Below are 16,941 nucleotides of genomic sequence, written 5' to 3'. Positions count from 1 at the left end.
GGTCCTGGGAGACTCAGGAGCTGGGAAGGGTCTCGGGAAACCTGTCTGTGTATGGAGTAGTATTCTGATGAGGGTTTGCTAGAACAGACCTTCCAGCTCCCCAGAACAGACTTGCATCAAAGCCTGGCTATGCCACTTACAAGCTGTGCTGGTTTAAAATAGGTCCATAAATTCTTTGACCCTCCTCCCTGCAAAAGACGGAGAATAAATCCTCTCCTCTTGAGCATGGGCAGGACTTAGTGACTTGCTTCTGATTTGGCAGAAGTGATGGTGTGTGTGACTTCTGAGACTAGGTCATAAAAGGCATGTGGCTTCCTCGCACTTTCTCCTGGGTTGCCATGTTGTGAGTAAGCTCAAGCAGTGCCACAAAGGGGTCCACATGGCAACGAACTGAAGCCTCCTGCTACAGCCATGTGAGTAAGCCACCTTGAAAGCAATCTTCCAGTCCCAACCTTCAGATGACTGCAGCCCCCAGTGATATCTTTGTAACTTCATTAGAGATCCTGAACCAAAATCACCCTGCTAAGCTGTTCCCAGTATCCAACTTTCAGAAATTGTGTGAGATAATAAACGTTTGTTGTTTTAAACTACTTGATTTGGGGATATAGATAACAAACACACCAGCTGTGCAATCTTTGGCAAATAAATCACCCTCCCAGACTGGGCGTGGATGCTCATGCCTATAATCCCAGCACTTTGGGAGGCTGGGACAGGTGGATCATGAGGTCAGGATATCAAGACCATCCTGGTTAAGGTGGTGAAACCCCATCTCTACTAAAAATACAAAAAAAATTAGCTGGGCATGGTGGCACACGCCTGTAGTCCCAGCTACTTGGGAGGCTGAGGCAAGAGAATCACTAGAACCTGGGAGGTTGCAGTGAGCCGAGATGGAGCCATTGTGCTCCAGCCTGGGCGACAGAGCGAGACTCAAGTCAATAAATAAAAATAAATTACCCTCCCTGTAGGACTGGGTTTTCTTATCTGCAAAATGGGAATCATAATGATACCTATCTACATCACATGGCTGTGGTAAGGACCAAATGATTTGACACATGCCAGGCACCTAAAACAGTGCCTTCTGGTCAGTTATATGAAAATGTTAGCTGTTATTTTTACTCGTCCCAGCTCTTGGAGTACCCAAGGTGGACTGAGGAGTCTGACGCCCCAGGCTGTCTCCTCCTGACCCAAAGTCATCCTCTCTTTACCCTCAAAGTGCTGGCTGAATGTCATGGCCTTCTCCGCATACTCCAATATTGCAAAGTTTGATAAGCATTCCCTGAAGGATCCTGCAGACATCTCAGAGGAGACCTGAGTCTGGAGAAGGCCAATAAAACAAACTGAAGGGTTTTGCAGAGAGTCTCAGGTGTTGAGGAGCATGTGGGGGAAGCACGGTGTGCTCAGGAGTCTGGAATGAGAAGTCTCTGGGAGTGCATGTCCCAAAGGCAGGGCCGCCAGGTAAGACTGTGCTGTTATTCACTACCCAAGGATACCTGGCTTGGGGGTGGGGAGCCAGGGGGCTGATTCAGCCCACACAGACAAAGGAGGAAAGGGTGTCTTTAGCTGATTTGCACCCCACTGGCTAGTGATGGCCCTACTCAGAGCATTGGTGAGGGGCAAGTGGGTCACTCAGCATTCTCAGGGATTCTGTCTGGGTTATAGAGAGTCGTGGACCTGTGAGGGCCATGTGGGGGTAGTCAGGGGTTTGGAATGAATTCTGGGTTGGGGAAGACCTAAGGGTCCTCACAGTCCATCCAGACAGTCCGCAGGCTGCTTCAGGCGATTTCCCTGGCGCAGATAGTCATAAATCTCGCTGTTCTCCACACCTGGATATGGGGTTTGGCCTCTTGTGGCAATCTCCCACATTGTCACCCCGAAGGACCACTGTGAGGGGCAGAGGGAATTAGACAGTCTCTCCTGCACAGAATCACCCGCACCAATACCCAGGTTCATGGGTACACCCACACTTATGTACACATGTTCACAACCATCCTCTGGGAGCATCACAAGTATTCATAGAAACATAATACTTTAGCCGGGTGCGGTGGCTGACGCCTGTAATCCCAGCACTTTGGGAGGCTGAGGTGGGTGGACTGCCTGAGGTCAGGAGTTTGAGACCAGCCTGGCCAGTATAGTGAAACCCCGTCTCTACTAAAAATACAAAAATTAGCTAGGCATGGTGGTGGGCGCCTGTAATCCCAGCTACTCGGGAGACTGAGGCAGGAGAATTGCTTGAACCCGGGAGGCAGAGTCTGCAGTGAGCTGAGATCATGCCATTGCACTGCAGCCTGGGTGACAGTGCAAGACTCCATCTCAAAAAAAGAAAAAAAAAGAAAAAAATATATATATAAAAAATATTTGACACGGGTATACACATGAATAAGTAACTTTTGTGGATGCATACACATGCTCACCATCACACACATATACACACTTCATGGACACATGAGCTCATGTGCCACTCTGCACACCCTGGCTGTCCACATTCTATAAGTGTGTGCACATGCACACATAATCACTGCAGCTTCTTCTAACCTAAACTGTCTACACTGCTACCATGCACACGTGGGCCTGTATTTATCCTGGGCATGTACACACCACTATTCAGAGATGCCCACCATACCCCAAGACATGCCCAGCTCATGTGGACAAGCCCCTGCAAAGGGAAGCCCACATGTCCCTGTGACCCTTGCATCCACAGCCACCCAGGCATAGTGTGTGATGGTCAGGCCATGCCCTCCCATGGTTCCCCACTCTTGGCGGGAGTGCATGTACCACATCGCTCTTGCTGGTGTAGACACGGTCAGCTAGACTCTCAATGGCAATCCACTTGACTGGCATCTTGGCGATACGTCCCTGGCGGTAGTAGTCCCCATTGTAGATCTTCTTGGAGAGCCCGAAGTCCGCCACACACACGGACATGTTCTCATTCAGCCTGTTTGGATTGGGGAAAGGAACAGGGTCAGGGCATCAGTCACCTCCACCAGGAAGCCTGCCCTGGCTCTCAGACACATCTGCACCTCCTCGCCTCACTGTCCTGGCTGCGGGTGGGGATCTGTCTCCCAAACCTTCATCCCAGTCCAGAAGGGAACTGCTTTACTTCTTGTTCACTCTGTCAAGTGAGGATGGGACAAAGGGCTTCCTCAGGACTTCCCAACTTTGGCTCTTTGCTAGATTCTAAGGTCCTTCCTTGGGTTTGATTCCTTGATGAAATTTTTTTTTTCTTGAAGTATACTGTACATATGGAAATGTGCACAAGTCATAAGTAAGCAGCTCACTGAGTTTTCACACACACACACACACACACACACACACACACACACACCCATGTAACCAGCACCCAGATTAAGAAACAGAACATGGCTGGGCATGGTGGCTGGCGCCTGTAATCCCAGCACTCTGGGAGGCCAAGGCAGGTGGATCACTTGAGGTCAGGAGTTTGAGACCAGCCTGGCCAACGTGGTGAAACTCTGTCTCTACTAAAAGTACAAAAATTAGCCAGGTGTGTTGGTGCACATCTGAAATCCCAGCTACCTGGGAGGCTGAAGCAAGAGAATCAGTTGAACCCAGTAGGCGGAGGTTGCAGTGAGCTGAGATCACGCCACTGCACTCCAGCCTGGGCAACAGAGTGAGTGAGACTCCGTCTCAAAAACAAACAAACAAAAAAAACAGGCACAGTGGCTCAAGCCTGTAATTTCAGCACCTTGGGAGGCCAAGGCGGGAGGATCACTTGAGGCTAGGAGTTCAAGACCAGCCTGGAAAACAAAGCAAGACCCTGTTTCTACAAAAAAATTTAAAAATTAGCTGGACATGGTGGCACATGTCTGTAGTTCCAGCTACTTAGGAGGCTGAGGCAGAAGGATAGCTTGAACCAGGAGTTGGAGGCTACAGTGAGCTATGATCATGCCACCGTACCCCACCATAAAGGACAGAGTAAGACTCTGTCAAAACAAAAAAGAAAAGAAAGAAAAAAAGGGAAAGAAAGGGAAAGAAAGAGAGAGGGAGGGAGGGAAGGAAGGAAGGAGATAGAGAGAGAAAGAGAAAGAAAGATGGAATACCATACCACACAGCAAAGAAAAAGAGCAAACTACCCCTACACAGATTCATCTCAAAAGCATCATGCTGAGCCATAGAAGCCAGACACAAAGCAGTACAAACTGCATGATACCGTTTGTATGACTTTTCAGAACAGGCTAAACTAGCACTGAGAAGTCAGGATCGTGGGTACCACTTGGCGGTAGTGATTGGGAAGAGGAAGAGGCATGAAGGAGCCTGCTGGGGCTAAGAAATATTCTTTACCTTCATCTAGTGGTTACATGGGTCTATACCCACAAAAATTCATCGAGCTGAGCTGCATGTGTATATTTTAGTGTATGTAAAATATACATCAATTTTTTTTTAGATGGGATCTTGCCCTGTTGCCCAGGCAGTAGTGAAGTGATACCATCATGGCTGACTTCAGCCTCAACCTCCTGGGCTCTAGCAATCCTTCCACCTCAGCCTCCCAAGTAGCTGGAACCACAGGTATACACCACCATGCCCAGCTAATTTATTTTTTGTAAAGACAGGATTCACTATGTTGCCCAGGCTGGTCTTGAACTCCTGGGTACAAGTGATCCTCCTGCCTCAGCCTCCCAAAGGGCTGGGATTATAGATGTGAGCCACTGCACCTGGCCAAGACTAATATTCTATCTCTGTGGTTCCATTCCCTCCACCCTCTACCCTCCCCTTACCCTCTATTCTGGCTTTTGGGGGATTTTTTGTTCTTTCTTTTCTTTTTTTCTTTTTTTTTTTTTTTTTTGAGATGGTGTCTCGTTGTTGTTACCCAGGCTGGTCTCGAGGCTCAAGCAATCCTCTCACCTCAGCCTTGGGAATGGCTGGGACTACAGGTTACTATTTTCTTTTTTCTTTCTTTCTTTCTTTCTTTTTTTTTTTTTTGAGACAGTGTCTTGCTCTGTCGCCCAGGCTGAAGTGCAGTGATGCGATCTCGGCTCATTGCAACCTCCGCCTCCTGGGTTCAAGCAATTCTCGTGTTGGGAGTACAGGCACACAAGACCGCAACCGGCTGAATTTTGTACTTTTAGTAGACAGGGGGTTTCACCAAGGCTGGTCTCGAACTCCTGGCCTCAAGTGATCCACCTGCCTCGGACTCCCAAAGTGCTGGGATTACAGGCGTGAGCCACTGCGCCCCATCTGGCATATTTTCTGCTTGTCCATTGGTGGGGAGTTTGATTTTCTTATCCAGTGTGGCCGCTTCCAAAGGGCAGACCCAGGCAAGACACCCAGCATGGAGTGGGACAGAGATGCAGCTCACGTGTCCCCACCCCCATCGGTCACCTCAGCCCCTTTGTTCACCTCATGCTGTGCACTGAGCCCACCTTCTGGCCTCTTCCCTCTCTGCATCCAAATGCTCCTTCCAGATCTCAGTTCAGGACTCACCTCCTCCAGGAAGCCTTCCCAGACCCCCTTACTGACTTTCCTGGTCCTGAGTTCTGACCTGCCCTCAGCGGGTGTCTAGCCCTGCTTCCATCCTAAGAAGGAGGGAGGGAACTCCCTCAGGGAGTGCAGGAGCAGTGGGGGGTGTCCCTGAAAGGCACTCACATGCAGTTCCTGGCTGCCAGGTCCCGGTGTATGAATCTCTTGGTACTCAGATACTCCATGCCACTGGCGATGTCTGCCATGAACTTCACTAGCATCTGAGTGGGCAGGTACTGGGGAGCCAAGCAGGTGGGAGGAGAGGTCAACAGAGTCCTTGATGTGATCCCTCCTCCCTCCATCCCTCTGTGCAAGCCTAGCTCTGCCCGCAGTGGTTTCCCATGGCCCTGACAATTCAACCCAACCCCTCTCCATGGCCTGCAATGTCCTATAAACTTGCTCCAGCCTTCCTCTTGGACTTGATTGCCTATGTTCTTGCCCTTGACTGACATTCCCACCAGACTCCTGTCTGGTCTTCAGACAAACGATGATCATTCCCACCTCCGAGCCTTTGCCTATGCTGTGCGCTCTGTTGGGGTCGCTTCCTGCCCAGATCTCCAAACATCTCCCCAGCCCCAACTAATTCACGGTCACCTCCTCGGCAAGATCTTCCACGTCCACCCAAATTCACTGCCTGGCCTCCTTATCTTCCATCCTACTGTATTTCCTTCCTAGCACTTAAACATTTAAATCATCTCGCTTAGGTATTTATTAGCTTGTTTATCGTCCGCCCCTCCCCTGCTGGAAGAAATGCTCCAGGAGAGCAAGCTCCTGGTCACCGTGGTCTTCCCAGGGTCTGAGCAGCACTGGGTGCCTGATAGATGCTCAGTTAATATTTGTAGACTGGATGATTAAACGCCCCTTACCACTGGCTGGTCCCCGAGCCGGGAATAGAGGAGGAAGCTGTGTAAGTCTCCATGTTTCATGAAAGGTAAGATGACCACAGGTGCTGGGAAGCTCTCTCGTTCAGAACCCTGGAAACAGACACCTGAGCCCCCCAGGTAGCCCTGTCACTCCTGCTGGGCAGAAGGGGAAGCCAAGCCCCCCACTAGCCAGCCTCCAGCCTCTCCTTCTCACTACCCATCCAATCTGGCCACCATATTGTCTGGGGGTAGTGGCGGTGGCAAGGACCAAGCTGCAGAGAAGCCGTTTCCAGCAGAGTTCCCAGGGACGTTTCCGGAGCCCTCCTGGGGACCTCAGCTATTTCTGGGAATGGTCAGAGGTCACATTCCAAGCTGAGGGAGACTAGGAGGGGGAAGCCTGCTGACCCTGAAGGAGCGGGGAGCAGGAAGCCTGGAAGTTTGATCTTCCCAGGGCCAGAAGCAGGGCTCTTCCCTCTGCTATGGCCCCCATGGGGCTTGTAGACCCCTTGAATCTGGCCCTCTCTCACCGATGAGCCTCATGACATTGGGATGGTCAAATTCCTTCATGCAGACCGCTTCACTCAGGAAATCCTCCAGCTCTGACCTCGTGCAGATGGCAACTTGAGGGAGAGAGAAAGGTGGGTGAGGAGGGGGGGAGGAGAGGGAGGACTGTCCCTCCACCTCCACTCCATCATCATCATCATCATCATCATCATCACTCATCTTCATCAAACATGATTAGTAAGTACCAGGCAGCGTACTCAGCACTTTATATGTGTGTGTGTGTGTGTGTGTGTGTGTGTGTTTTCTTTTTTTTTTTTTTTAGATGGAGTCTCACTCTGTTGCCCAGGCTGGAGTGCAATGGTTTGATCTCGGGTCACTGCAACCTCCGCCTCTCGGGTTCAAGCAATTCTCCTGCCTCAGCCTCCCGAGTAGCTGGGACTACAGGCGTCTGCCACCACACCCGGCTAATTTTTTGTATTTTTAGTAGAGACGGGGTTTCATCTTGTTAGCCAGGATGGTTTCGATCTCCTGACCTCATGATCTGCCTGCCTTGGCCTCCCAAAGTGCTAGGATTACAGGCATGAGCCACTGCGCTTGGACAACTTTATATATATTAACTCATTTAATCTTCTCAGGTGCTACTATTATCATTCCCATTTTATTGGTTTTTTGTTTTGTTTTGTTTTTTGTTTTTTATTTTTATTTTTTGAGACAGGGTCTTGTGCTGTCACCCAGGATGGATGCGATCACAGCAAACACAGCTCACTGTAGGCTCGAACTCCTAGGCTTGCCTTCCTGAGTAGCTGGGACCACAGGCACGCACCACCATCCCGGATAATTTTTTTTTTTTTTTTGAGATGGAGTTTCGCCCTTGTCCCCCAGGCTTGAGTGCAATGGCGCAATCTTGGCTCACTGCAACCTCTGCCTCCCCAGTTCAAGAGATTCTCGTACCTCAGCCTCCCGAGTAGCTGGGATTACAGGCATGCACCACCATGCCCAGCTAATTTTTGTATTTTTAGTAGAAACGGGGTTTTGCCATGTTGGCCAGGCTGGTCTCAAACTCCCCACCTCAAGTGATCTGCCTGCCTTGGCCTCCCAAAGTGCTAGGATTTCAAGTGTGAGCCACCGTGCCCAGCCAGTTTTTGAGAGGGAGTCTTGCTATGTTGTCCAGGCTGGTCTCAAACTCCCAGCCTCAAGTGATCCTCCCACCTCGGCCTCCCAAAGCACTGGGATTACAGGCATGAGCCACTGTCCCTGGCCTATCTCTATTTTAAAGATGAAGAAAGCAAGGCACAAAAAGGTTAGGAGTCTGCCTAAGGGAACACACAGCTTGGAGGTGGAAGAGGCAGATCTCAAACCTGGGCAGTCTGGCTCCAGGGTCCACCTGCTCACAACCGCCCAGGCTGCTTCTCAGCACTTCCCTACCTGCCCTGGGGACCCAAACAAGTATCATCCCATTTAACAGTTCAGGACACTGTGGCTCACAGAGGCAAAATGACTTGCCCAAGGTTGCATGGCTGGGATTCAGACCCAGGCCAAGACTATAACCAGTGGGAGGCTGAGTGGGGAGGATCGCTTGAGCCTCAGAGGTTGAGACTACAGTGAGCTGTGGTCCTGCCACTGCTCTCCAGTATGGGCAATGAGCAAGACTCTGTCTCAAAAAACAAAAAACGTAGGCCAGGTGTGGTGGCTCACACCTGTAATCCCAGCACTTTGGGATGCCGAGGCAGGTGGATCATGAGGTCAAGAGATAGAGACCATCCTGGCCAACATGGTGAAACCCCGTCTCTACTAAAAACACAAAAATTAGCTGGGCGTGGTGGTGCACACCTGTAGTCCCAGTTACTCAGGAGGCTGAGGCAGGAGAATCGCTTGAACCTGGGAGGCGGAGGTTGTAGTTAGCTGAGGTCATGCCACTGCACTCCAGCCTGGACAGCAGAGTGAGACTCCTCCTCAAAACAAAACAAAACAGAGCAAAACAAACAAAATAACCTGGTACACAGGAGGTGCTCCATAATGAACGAATGAGTGGGTAATGACTTCATAGCCCAAGCTTTTAAGCCCTGTAATTCAGAAAGGATCATTCTCTATTCACCACCAGCCCCAGTCTGAATGCCCTATGCTTCTCCTTCCCTGTGTGTGAAGAACTTAGCCCTGGACTTCCTGTGCTGTGTAACCCTGAAATGGCTCCTGCCCTCTCTGATAATGTAAATAATATAGTCCTACTCCACATTAACAAGCATGTCCTACTTGCCACCCTCAGCATGAAGTGCTTTGCCTCACAACAGCTTTGGAAGGTGGGGACATTAGGGTCCTTTTTTCCAGATGACAGGTGGGAGGCTCAGAGAGGGAAAGTCATTTGCCTGAGATCGCATAGCTGGTAAATGATTCAGCCAGGTATGCCTCATTCTAGAGCTTCTCCTGCTCCACTATGTATCACAGTGGGCCGGCCCCTGAAAACTACATTTCCCAGGCTCCCTTTCCTAGTGGTTTCCTCTTGGGATTTGCCAATGGGAGGTAGGCCTGATGGGAGACTGGCAGGTAGCGGGGAGAAAGGGAGAAGCCAGGGTATTTCACCCTCTCTCTGCTTCTGGTATTCCCTTGGTGGTGGTTGTGTCGCCCATGTGTGCGTGTGTGTGTTTTAATTTTTTTTTTTTTCAGACGGAGTCTCGCTCTGTCGCCCAGGCTGGAGGGCAGTGGCACGATCTCGGCTCACCGCAATCTCCGCCTGCGGGGTTCAAGCGATTCTCCTGCCTCAGCCTCCCGAGTAGCTGGGATTACAGGCGCCTGCCACCACGCCTGGCTAATTTTTGTATTTTTAGTAGAGATGGGGTTTCGCTATGCGGATCAGGCCAGTCTCGAACTCCTGACCTCATGTGATCCACCCGCCTTGGCCTCCCAAAGTGCTGGGATTACAGACGTGAGCCACCACGCCCAGCCATGTGTGTTTTATTTTTTTAAGACAAAGTCTCACTCTGTCACCCAGATTGGAGTGCAGTGGCATGATCATAGCTGACTGCAACCTCTGCTGCACAGACTCAAGTGATTCTCCCACCTCAGCGTCCCAAGTAGCTGGGACTACAGGCGTGTGCCACCATGCCCAGCTAATTTTTTGTTACTATTATTATTATTTTTTACATACACATGTGGTTTCACCATATTGCCTAGGCTGGTCTCAAACTCCTGGACTCAAGCGATCTGCTGCCTCGGCCTCCCAAAGTGCTCTTCTGGGTTTTTAGCTCCCACAGAGCAGCCTCTAACTCTGTGATACCAGCTCCTGCCTGGTGTCCCTAGCTGTGGATTCTGGTAACACCACTTGCTCCCTCTACCCTTCAGGCCTAGCGGGGGAAGTGACTTCCTGCTGTTGCTCATCTCTGGTTTCCCTCCCTGCCCCTAGTTGTTCCTTCAACCCATCTCCCACCTTTGTACTAATCTCCCCATATTCAATTCCTTCTATTGAGGTACCTGGCAGGGGCTCCATTGCCTATCTGGAAACACCAGAAGTTCTAGGCTATGGCTAACTTGCTTGCTCTCTTCTGTCTCAGGGGCATAGGGAAGGAGCTGGGGGTCCTACACATGTGCACATAACTCACTCTTCATCGTCTTCACAGCCACCTTGAGGATGGAGTCGTCCTGGTTGAGCTGGCCTTCCATCACAGCTCCAAACTCTCCTGTGGGGGGCCAGAGGAAGACACTGACCTCAGAGGGCCCATGGGGACTGTATTTCCTATAGTTGGGTGGGAGTGTGGAAGTGCAGGATCTCAGAAGTTCAGAAGGATGTGTGTATGCTGCAGGGGGACTCACCCTCTCCCAGAGTCTTCCCCAGGGCCACCTTGTGCCGGTCCACCATCACATCCCGCAGCTTCTCCTTCAGCTCTTCACTGATGCCCAGGCTGTTCACTGCATGCAAGGTTGGGGTGGACAGAGTCATGGAGCAGGGCTGACATTCAGGTGACATTCACCCACCAGTAGGGATAGATCCATTGTTGAAACACTGACATACTTCTGCACTGATTTAAAACTAGCAACTGCCCTGAGCACCCCGCCACTTCCACCCCAGCTCCTCCTCTGGACCCCCTGAACCTTCCCTCAAAGGGAACTAAAGGGGTAAAGCCTGGCCACACTCTTGCTCCAGTGGGCACCCTGATGGGTCAGTGCCCTGCTGTACCAGTTGTTAAAAATATTTCTTTTGCTGGGCACAGTGGCTTACGCCTGTAATCCCAGCACTCTGGGAGGCAGAGGCAGGTGGATCACTTGAGTCCAGGAGTTCAAGACCAGCCTGGGCAACATGGCAAATCTCTGTCTCTACAAAAAAATACAAAAATTAGCTGTGTGTGCTGGCACATGCCTGTAGTCCCAGCTACTGGGGAGGCTGAGGCAGGAAAATCACTTGAACCCAAGAGACAGAGGTTGCAATGAGCTGAGATCGCACCACTTCACTCCAGCCTGGGTGACAGGGCAAGAATCCGTCTCAAAAATAAAATAAAATAAAATAAAAATATTTCTTTTTGCTGGACGCAGTGGCTCATGCCTGTAATCACAGCACTTTGGGAGGCAGAGGCCGGTGGATCACTTGAGTCCAGGAATTCAAAACCAGCCTGGGCAACATGGCGAATCCCCGTCTCTACAAAAAAATACAAAAGCTAGCCATGTGTGGTGGCACACGCCTATAGTCCCAGCTACTCAGGAGGCTGAGGTTGGAGGATCACTTGAGCCCAGGGGTGGAGGTTGCAGTAAGCTGAGCTCATGCCACTGCACCCCAGCCTGGGTGACAGAGCAAGACCCCATCTCAAACAAAACACACACAAATATTTCTTTTTATTGAAGTATAATCTGCACAAATCATAAGTAAGCAACTCAGTGGATTTTCTTTTCTTTTTTTTTTGAGATGGAGTTTCGTTTCTGTTGCCCAGGCTGGAGTGCGATGGCGCAATCTCGGCTCATCGCCACCTCTGCCTCCCAGGTTCAAGTGATTCTCCTGCCTCAGCCTCCTAAGTACAGGCATGTGCCACTACGCCCGGCTAATTTTGTATTTTTAGTAGAGACGGGGTTTCTTCATGTTGGTCAGGCTGGTCTGGAACTCCCGACCTCAGGTGATCTACCTGCCTCAGCCTCCCAAAGTGCTGGGATTACAGGCGTGAGCCACCACGCCCAGCCAACTCAGTGGATTTTCACAAATCAAACACAAATGTGTAACTAGCACTCAGGCCAAGAACAGAACATGACCTGCCCTCCTAGGGGTAGCCACTTTCTTGATTTCTGTTACAATCGATTAGTTTTGAAATGTTATAAAAATGGAATCACATAGTATATTCTCTTTTGTGTCTGGCTTCTTTCACTCAACATGATGTCTATGAAATAGTTTTAATTTAGTTGTTGTTGGGTGTAATTGTAATTTATCCATTTTCTTTGTTATATAATCATTCTCAAACAAATTGACATCAGGACACCTTTACATTGTTAGAATTATTGAGGACTAGAAAGAGCTTTTGTTTATGTTACATATATATCAATATTTCTGTATTCAAAAATAAAACTAGCTGGGCACAGTGGTTCACGCTTGTAATCCCAGCAACTTGGGAGGCCAAGGAAGGAGGACCAGTTGAGGCCTGGAGTTGGAGATCAGCCTGGGCAACATAGCCAGACCCCATCTCTAAAAAAAGAAAAAAAATTTTTTTGAAACCGAGTCTCGCTCTGTTGCCTAGGCTAGAGTGCAGTGGCATAATCTCAGCTCACTGCAACCTCCGCCTCCCAGGTTCAAGTGATTCTCCTGCCTCACCCTCCTGAGCAGCTGGAATTATAGGTGTACACCACCACACCTGGCAAATTTTTGTGTGTTTTTTTTTTTTAAATAGAGATGGGGTTTTGCCATGTTGCCCACACTGGTTTCAAACTCCTGGGCCTCAAAAGAAAACCTATCAGGTTTATTTAATTTTTTTTTTTTTCTTTTGAGACAGTCTCACTCTGTTGCCCAAGCTGGAGTCCAGTGGTACAACCTCAGCTTGCTGCAACCTCCGCCTCCCGGGTTCAAGCGATTCTCTTTCCTCAGCCTCCCAAGTAGCTAGGATTACAGGCATGCACCACCACACCCAGCTAATTTTTGTATTTTAGTAGAAATGGGGTTTCACCATGTTGGTCAGGCTGGTCTCAAACTCCTGACCTCAAGCAATTTGCCCACCTTGGCCTCCCAAAGTGGTGGGATTACAGGCATGTGCCGCTGTGCCCAGCCTGATAGATTTTTAAAACAAGAATATACAAGCACAAGGTCCATCAGCTGTCAGAGTGTTGGATGACATCATCCCACGTCAGGGAGCCTCTGGAAAACTGCGCTGAATGCTAATGAGAGAATGAGAAAGCAAAAGGGCAAATAATGTCTTGGTAATAGTATGAAAATAGATTTGACCTTATGGGCCCCCTGCAAAGGTCTCAGGGACCACAGGGGACCAGGCTCACACCCTGAGAATGGATGCTGTATGTTACTCAGTTAAATCACTGGGACATCGTTGCTTCTTCCTTCTCTTCTTAAATAAATGTCTTTCCCAGCCCTTTCCAAACATCCCCCTGGGGCCCTGGCGGCTTTCTCGCTGTGTGCTAGGAAGAGACCTAGCTCTTCCATTTTCTTTCTGGATTTCAGTTTCCCTAACTGGAAAGATGAGATTCCTTTTTTTATTTTTTATTTTTTATTTTATTTTTTTATTTTTTTTTTGAGACGGAGTCTCGCTCCGTCGCCCAGGCTGGAGTGCAGTGGCGCGATCTCGGCTCACTGCAACCTCCGCCTCCCAGGTTCAAGAGATTCTCCTGCTTCAGCCTCCCAAGTAGCTGGGATTACAGATTACATCTGGCTAATTTTTGTATTTTTAGTAGAGACAGGGTCTCGCCATGTTGGCCAGGCTGGTCTCGAACTCCTGACCTCAAGTGTCTGCCCGCCTGGGCTCCCGAAGCGTTGGGATTACAGGCGTGAGCCACTGCGCCCAGCCAAAATAAGAGATTTGACTGGGCCTCTGAGATCCCCTCCTCGGCTGAGACCTTGCATGGCTTTCCAGCCTTCTAATGGAGAGTCTATAGTTCTAAGATTTTATGATTTCAAAAGTATAAGGGTGTAGAGTACATGCATATAATTTTTCAGGCCAAGATCGATTCTATCTCTCTACCAATTTATAATTCCAAGAGGTAGTAGAGTGTGGCAGTTCAGAGTATAGACTTCAGGCCACGCGCGGTGGCTCACACCTGTAATCCCAGCACTTTGGGAGGCACGGGTTCAGGAGGTTGAGACCAGCCTGGCCAATATGGTGAAACCTTGTCTCTATTAAAACTACAAAAATTAGCCAGGCGTTGTGGCGTGTGCCTGTAGTCCCAGCTACTTGAGAGGCTGAAGCAGGAGAGTCGCTTGAATCCAGGAGGCGGAGGTTGCAGTGAGCCAAGATCAAGCCACTGCACTCCATCCTGGGTGACAGAGCAAGATTCTATCCAAAAAAAAAAAAATAGTATAGACTTCAGAGCAAAAGTACCTGGGTTCAAATCCCGGCTATCCAATTTACAAGCTGTGTGGCCTTGGGCAAGTGACTTAGCCACTCTATGCCACAGCTTCCTCATCTGTGAAGTGAAGGTGATAAGAAACCCACCTCTGGCTGGGCGTGGTGGCTCACGCCTGTTATCCCAGCACTTTGGGAGGCCAAGGCAGGTTGATCACTTGAGGCCAGGAGTTCCAAGACCAGCCTGGCTAACAAAGACAGGGTTAGTAAAACCCCATCTTTACTAAAAATGCAAAAATTAGCCAGGTGTGGTGCCATGCACTTGTAATCCCAGCTATTAGGGAGGCCGAGGCATAAGAATCGCTTGAACCTGGGAGGTGAAGGTTGCAGTGAGCTGAGATTGTGCCACTGTGCTCCAGCCTGGGCGACAGAGTGAGACTCTGTCTCAAAAAAAAAGAAAAAAGAAACCCGTGTCCTTGGGTTGCTCTGAGGGTTAAACGAGGAGATACATGTAGAATGCTTAGAACAGAGCCTGCCACATAGGTAGTGCTAGGGTTGCCTGTGATTATTATCACATCATCACCATCTAATCTCAACATTATTTCATCATCATCATCATTTTCTTCTTGATTGTCATTATCTTCATCATTATCATCATCATTACATCTTCTAAGATCCAGTGGCTCTGAGGTTTGGTGTTTCTTTTCTTTCTTTTATTTTTTTTTCTTTTTTGAGACAGGGTCTTGCTCTGTCACCCAGGCTGGAGTGCAGTGGTGCGATCACGGCTTACTGCAGCCTTGACCTCCCTGGGCTCAGGTGATCCTCCTACCTCAGCCTCCCGAGTAGCAGGGAGTACAGGGGCACACCACCATACCTGGCTAATTTTTTTTTTTTGTAGAGACAGGGTTTCACCATGCTGCCCAGGCTGGTCTCGAACTCCTGGGCTCAAGTGATCCTCCCACCTCGGCCCCCCAAAGCCCTAGGATTACAGGCATGAGCCACCACACCCAGCCTTGGTGTTTCTAAGATTTACTGTGTCTAAGGTTCTATTCCTTGAAAGTTCTTTGTGGTTCCACAAATCTGTTATTTCTAGGGTCTGTGGTTCTGACATTCTAGTATCCCAAGGCCTTTAGAAACTTTTGGCTCACACATGTACAGAAGCCCAGCAGGCCAGATTCTCTACAGCCTTTAGATCCAGGCCAGGGCAGTGGGGCATAGGGTTCACTTACAGGTAGCTTCAGTGGTCCGACGACTGTAGGACTTGCGCACGCGGTACCTGACTACCAGTTCACCTCTTTCCACTGTTGGTTCAAACACTTCTCTGGGGGGGAGGGGGAGTAGGTGAGGGCAGGGAAAACCATGTGGAACCCCCTACTCAACCAGCAGTTGAGCAAGCACCATCTCAGCCTCAAGCCCTGCCTGCCCTCTGTGCTAACATTTGCTGAGCATGTCTTGGGCAGCTACCTTCTGCCTTCCATTCATTCCACACACCCCCTTGCCCTCATTCTTTTTTTTGAAAACAGGATCTCACTCTGTCACCCAGGCTGGAGTGCAAGTGATGTGATCTCAGCTCACTGTAGCCTCCATCTCCCGGGTTCAAGTGATTATTGTACCTCAGCCTCCCAAGTAGCTGGGACCACAGGTGTGTGCCTACACTTCCCGCTAATTTTTGCATTTTTCAGTAGAGACAGGGTTTCGCCATGTTGGCCAGACTGGTCTCAAACTCCTGACCTCAAGTGATCCACCTGCTTCAGCCTCCCAAAGTGCTGGGATTACAGGCGTGAGCCACCGCGCCTGGCTTCCCTTGCCCTCATTCCGATTCTTAGTCATCACTCCTCCTGCACCAGCCTCCTCACTGGCCTCCCTGCCTCCAGCCTCTCCATCCCAGGCCACACAGCCTCCCCATGTGGTTCCAACTCACCCATAACGGGTCTCCTTCTTTCGCCGGTGGACAAGGAAGAGAGCCAAGATGAGGACACAGGCAGCGGCCATGACTGCTCCTAGCAGTACATACCACCAGGGCCACGAGAAGGCAGGAGTTGAAGGTTCCTTCACTATCAGGGGGTATGAGGAACAGGTCATGGATGAGGCCTTGGATCCAGCTCTCTGGGACCCAAAGGGATGATGTGGGAGGGAGGCAGAAGGCCTCGGCAAAGATGTGCACATACTTGATGAGGTGTGTGATGGATGCATTCACATATCTGAATGGGCTGGGCTGGACAGGGCATGCAATGGATGTGATACAAGTGCACGTTAAAGCAGAAGTGTGTGAAAGTTGTAGGATGGGTGAGTTAAGAGTGGGATGGAGGCCAGGTGTGGTGGCTCATGCCTGTTATCCCAGCACTTTGGGAGGCCAAGGCGGGCGGGTTACTTGAGGCAAGGAGTTCAAGACCAGCCTGGCCGACATGGTGAAACCCTGTCTCTACTTAAACAAAATATATACAAAAATTAGCTGGGGTGGTGGTGCACACCTGCAATCCCAGCTACTCGGGAGCTGAGGCAGGAGAATTGCTTGAATCTGGGAGGTGGAGGTTTCAGTGAGCTGAGACTGGGCCACTGCACGCCATCCTGGGTGACAGAGCAAGACTCCATCTCAAAAAAAAAAAAAAAAAAAAAAAAAAAAAGGGGGA

General features: G+C 49.9%; 1 protein-coding gene across 8 annotated transcripts in view; it reads right to left on the bottom strand.

Moving 5' to 3' along the window:
• Window positions 1-16,941, bottom strand: part of AXL (AXL receptor tyrosine kinase) — a 42,643-nt gene that overhangs the window by 2,380 nt on the left and 23,322 nt on the right. For 4 of the 8 annotated variants that reach the window (XM_031004091.3, XM_031004092.2, XM_055369498.2 and 1 more), the window contains 9 exons: window positions 16,233-16,365; window positions 15,541-15,632; window positions 10,644-10,739; window positions 10,433-10,510; window positions 6,863-6,955; window positions 6,339-6,460; window positions 5,599-5,708; window positions 2,773-2,932; window positions 1,745-1,881 (listed from right to left, as the gene is read on the bottom strand). In XM_031004091.3, the coding sequence (XP_030859951.1) occupies window positions 1,745-1,881; window positions 2,773-2,932; window positions 5,599-5,708; window positions 6,339-6,460; window positions 6,863-6,955; window positions 10,433-10,510; window positions 10,644-10,739; window positions 15,541-15,632; window positions 16,233-16,365 (1,021 nt within the window). Of the gene's footprint in view, window positions 1-573; window positions 1,315-1,730; window positions 1,882-2,772; window positions 2,933-5,598; window positions 5,709-6,338; window positions 6,461-6,862; window positions 6,956-10,432; window positions 10,511-10,643; window positions 10,740-15,540; window positions 15,633-16,232; window positions 16,366-16,941 lie in introns of those variants that run through there. The other 4 variants (XM_055369496.2, XM_063701361.1, XM_063701360.1 and 1 more) reach the window with 3 other exon arrangements.

This window comes from Gorilla gorilla, chromosome 20 (assembly GCF_029281585.2).
Source record: "Gorilla gorilla gorilla isolate KB3781 chromosome 20, NHGRI_mGorGor1-v2.1_pri, whole genome shotgun sequence".
Taxonomy (NCBI): domain Eukaryota; kingdom Metazoa; phylum Chordata; class Mammalia; order Primates; family Hominidae; genus Gorilla; species Gorilla gorilla.
This window is presented reverse-complemented; position numbering and strand designations above follow the sequence as displayed.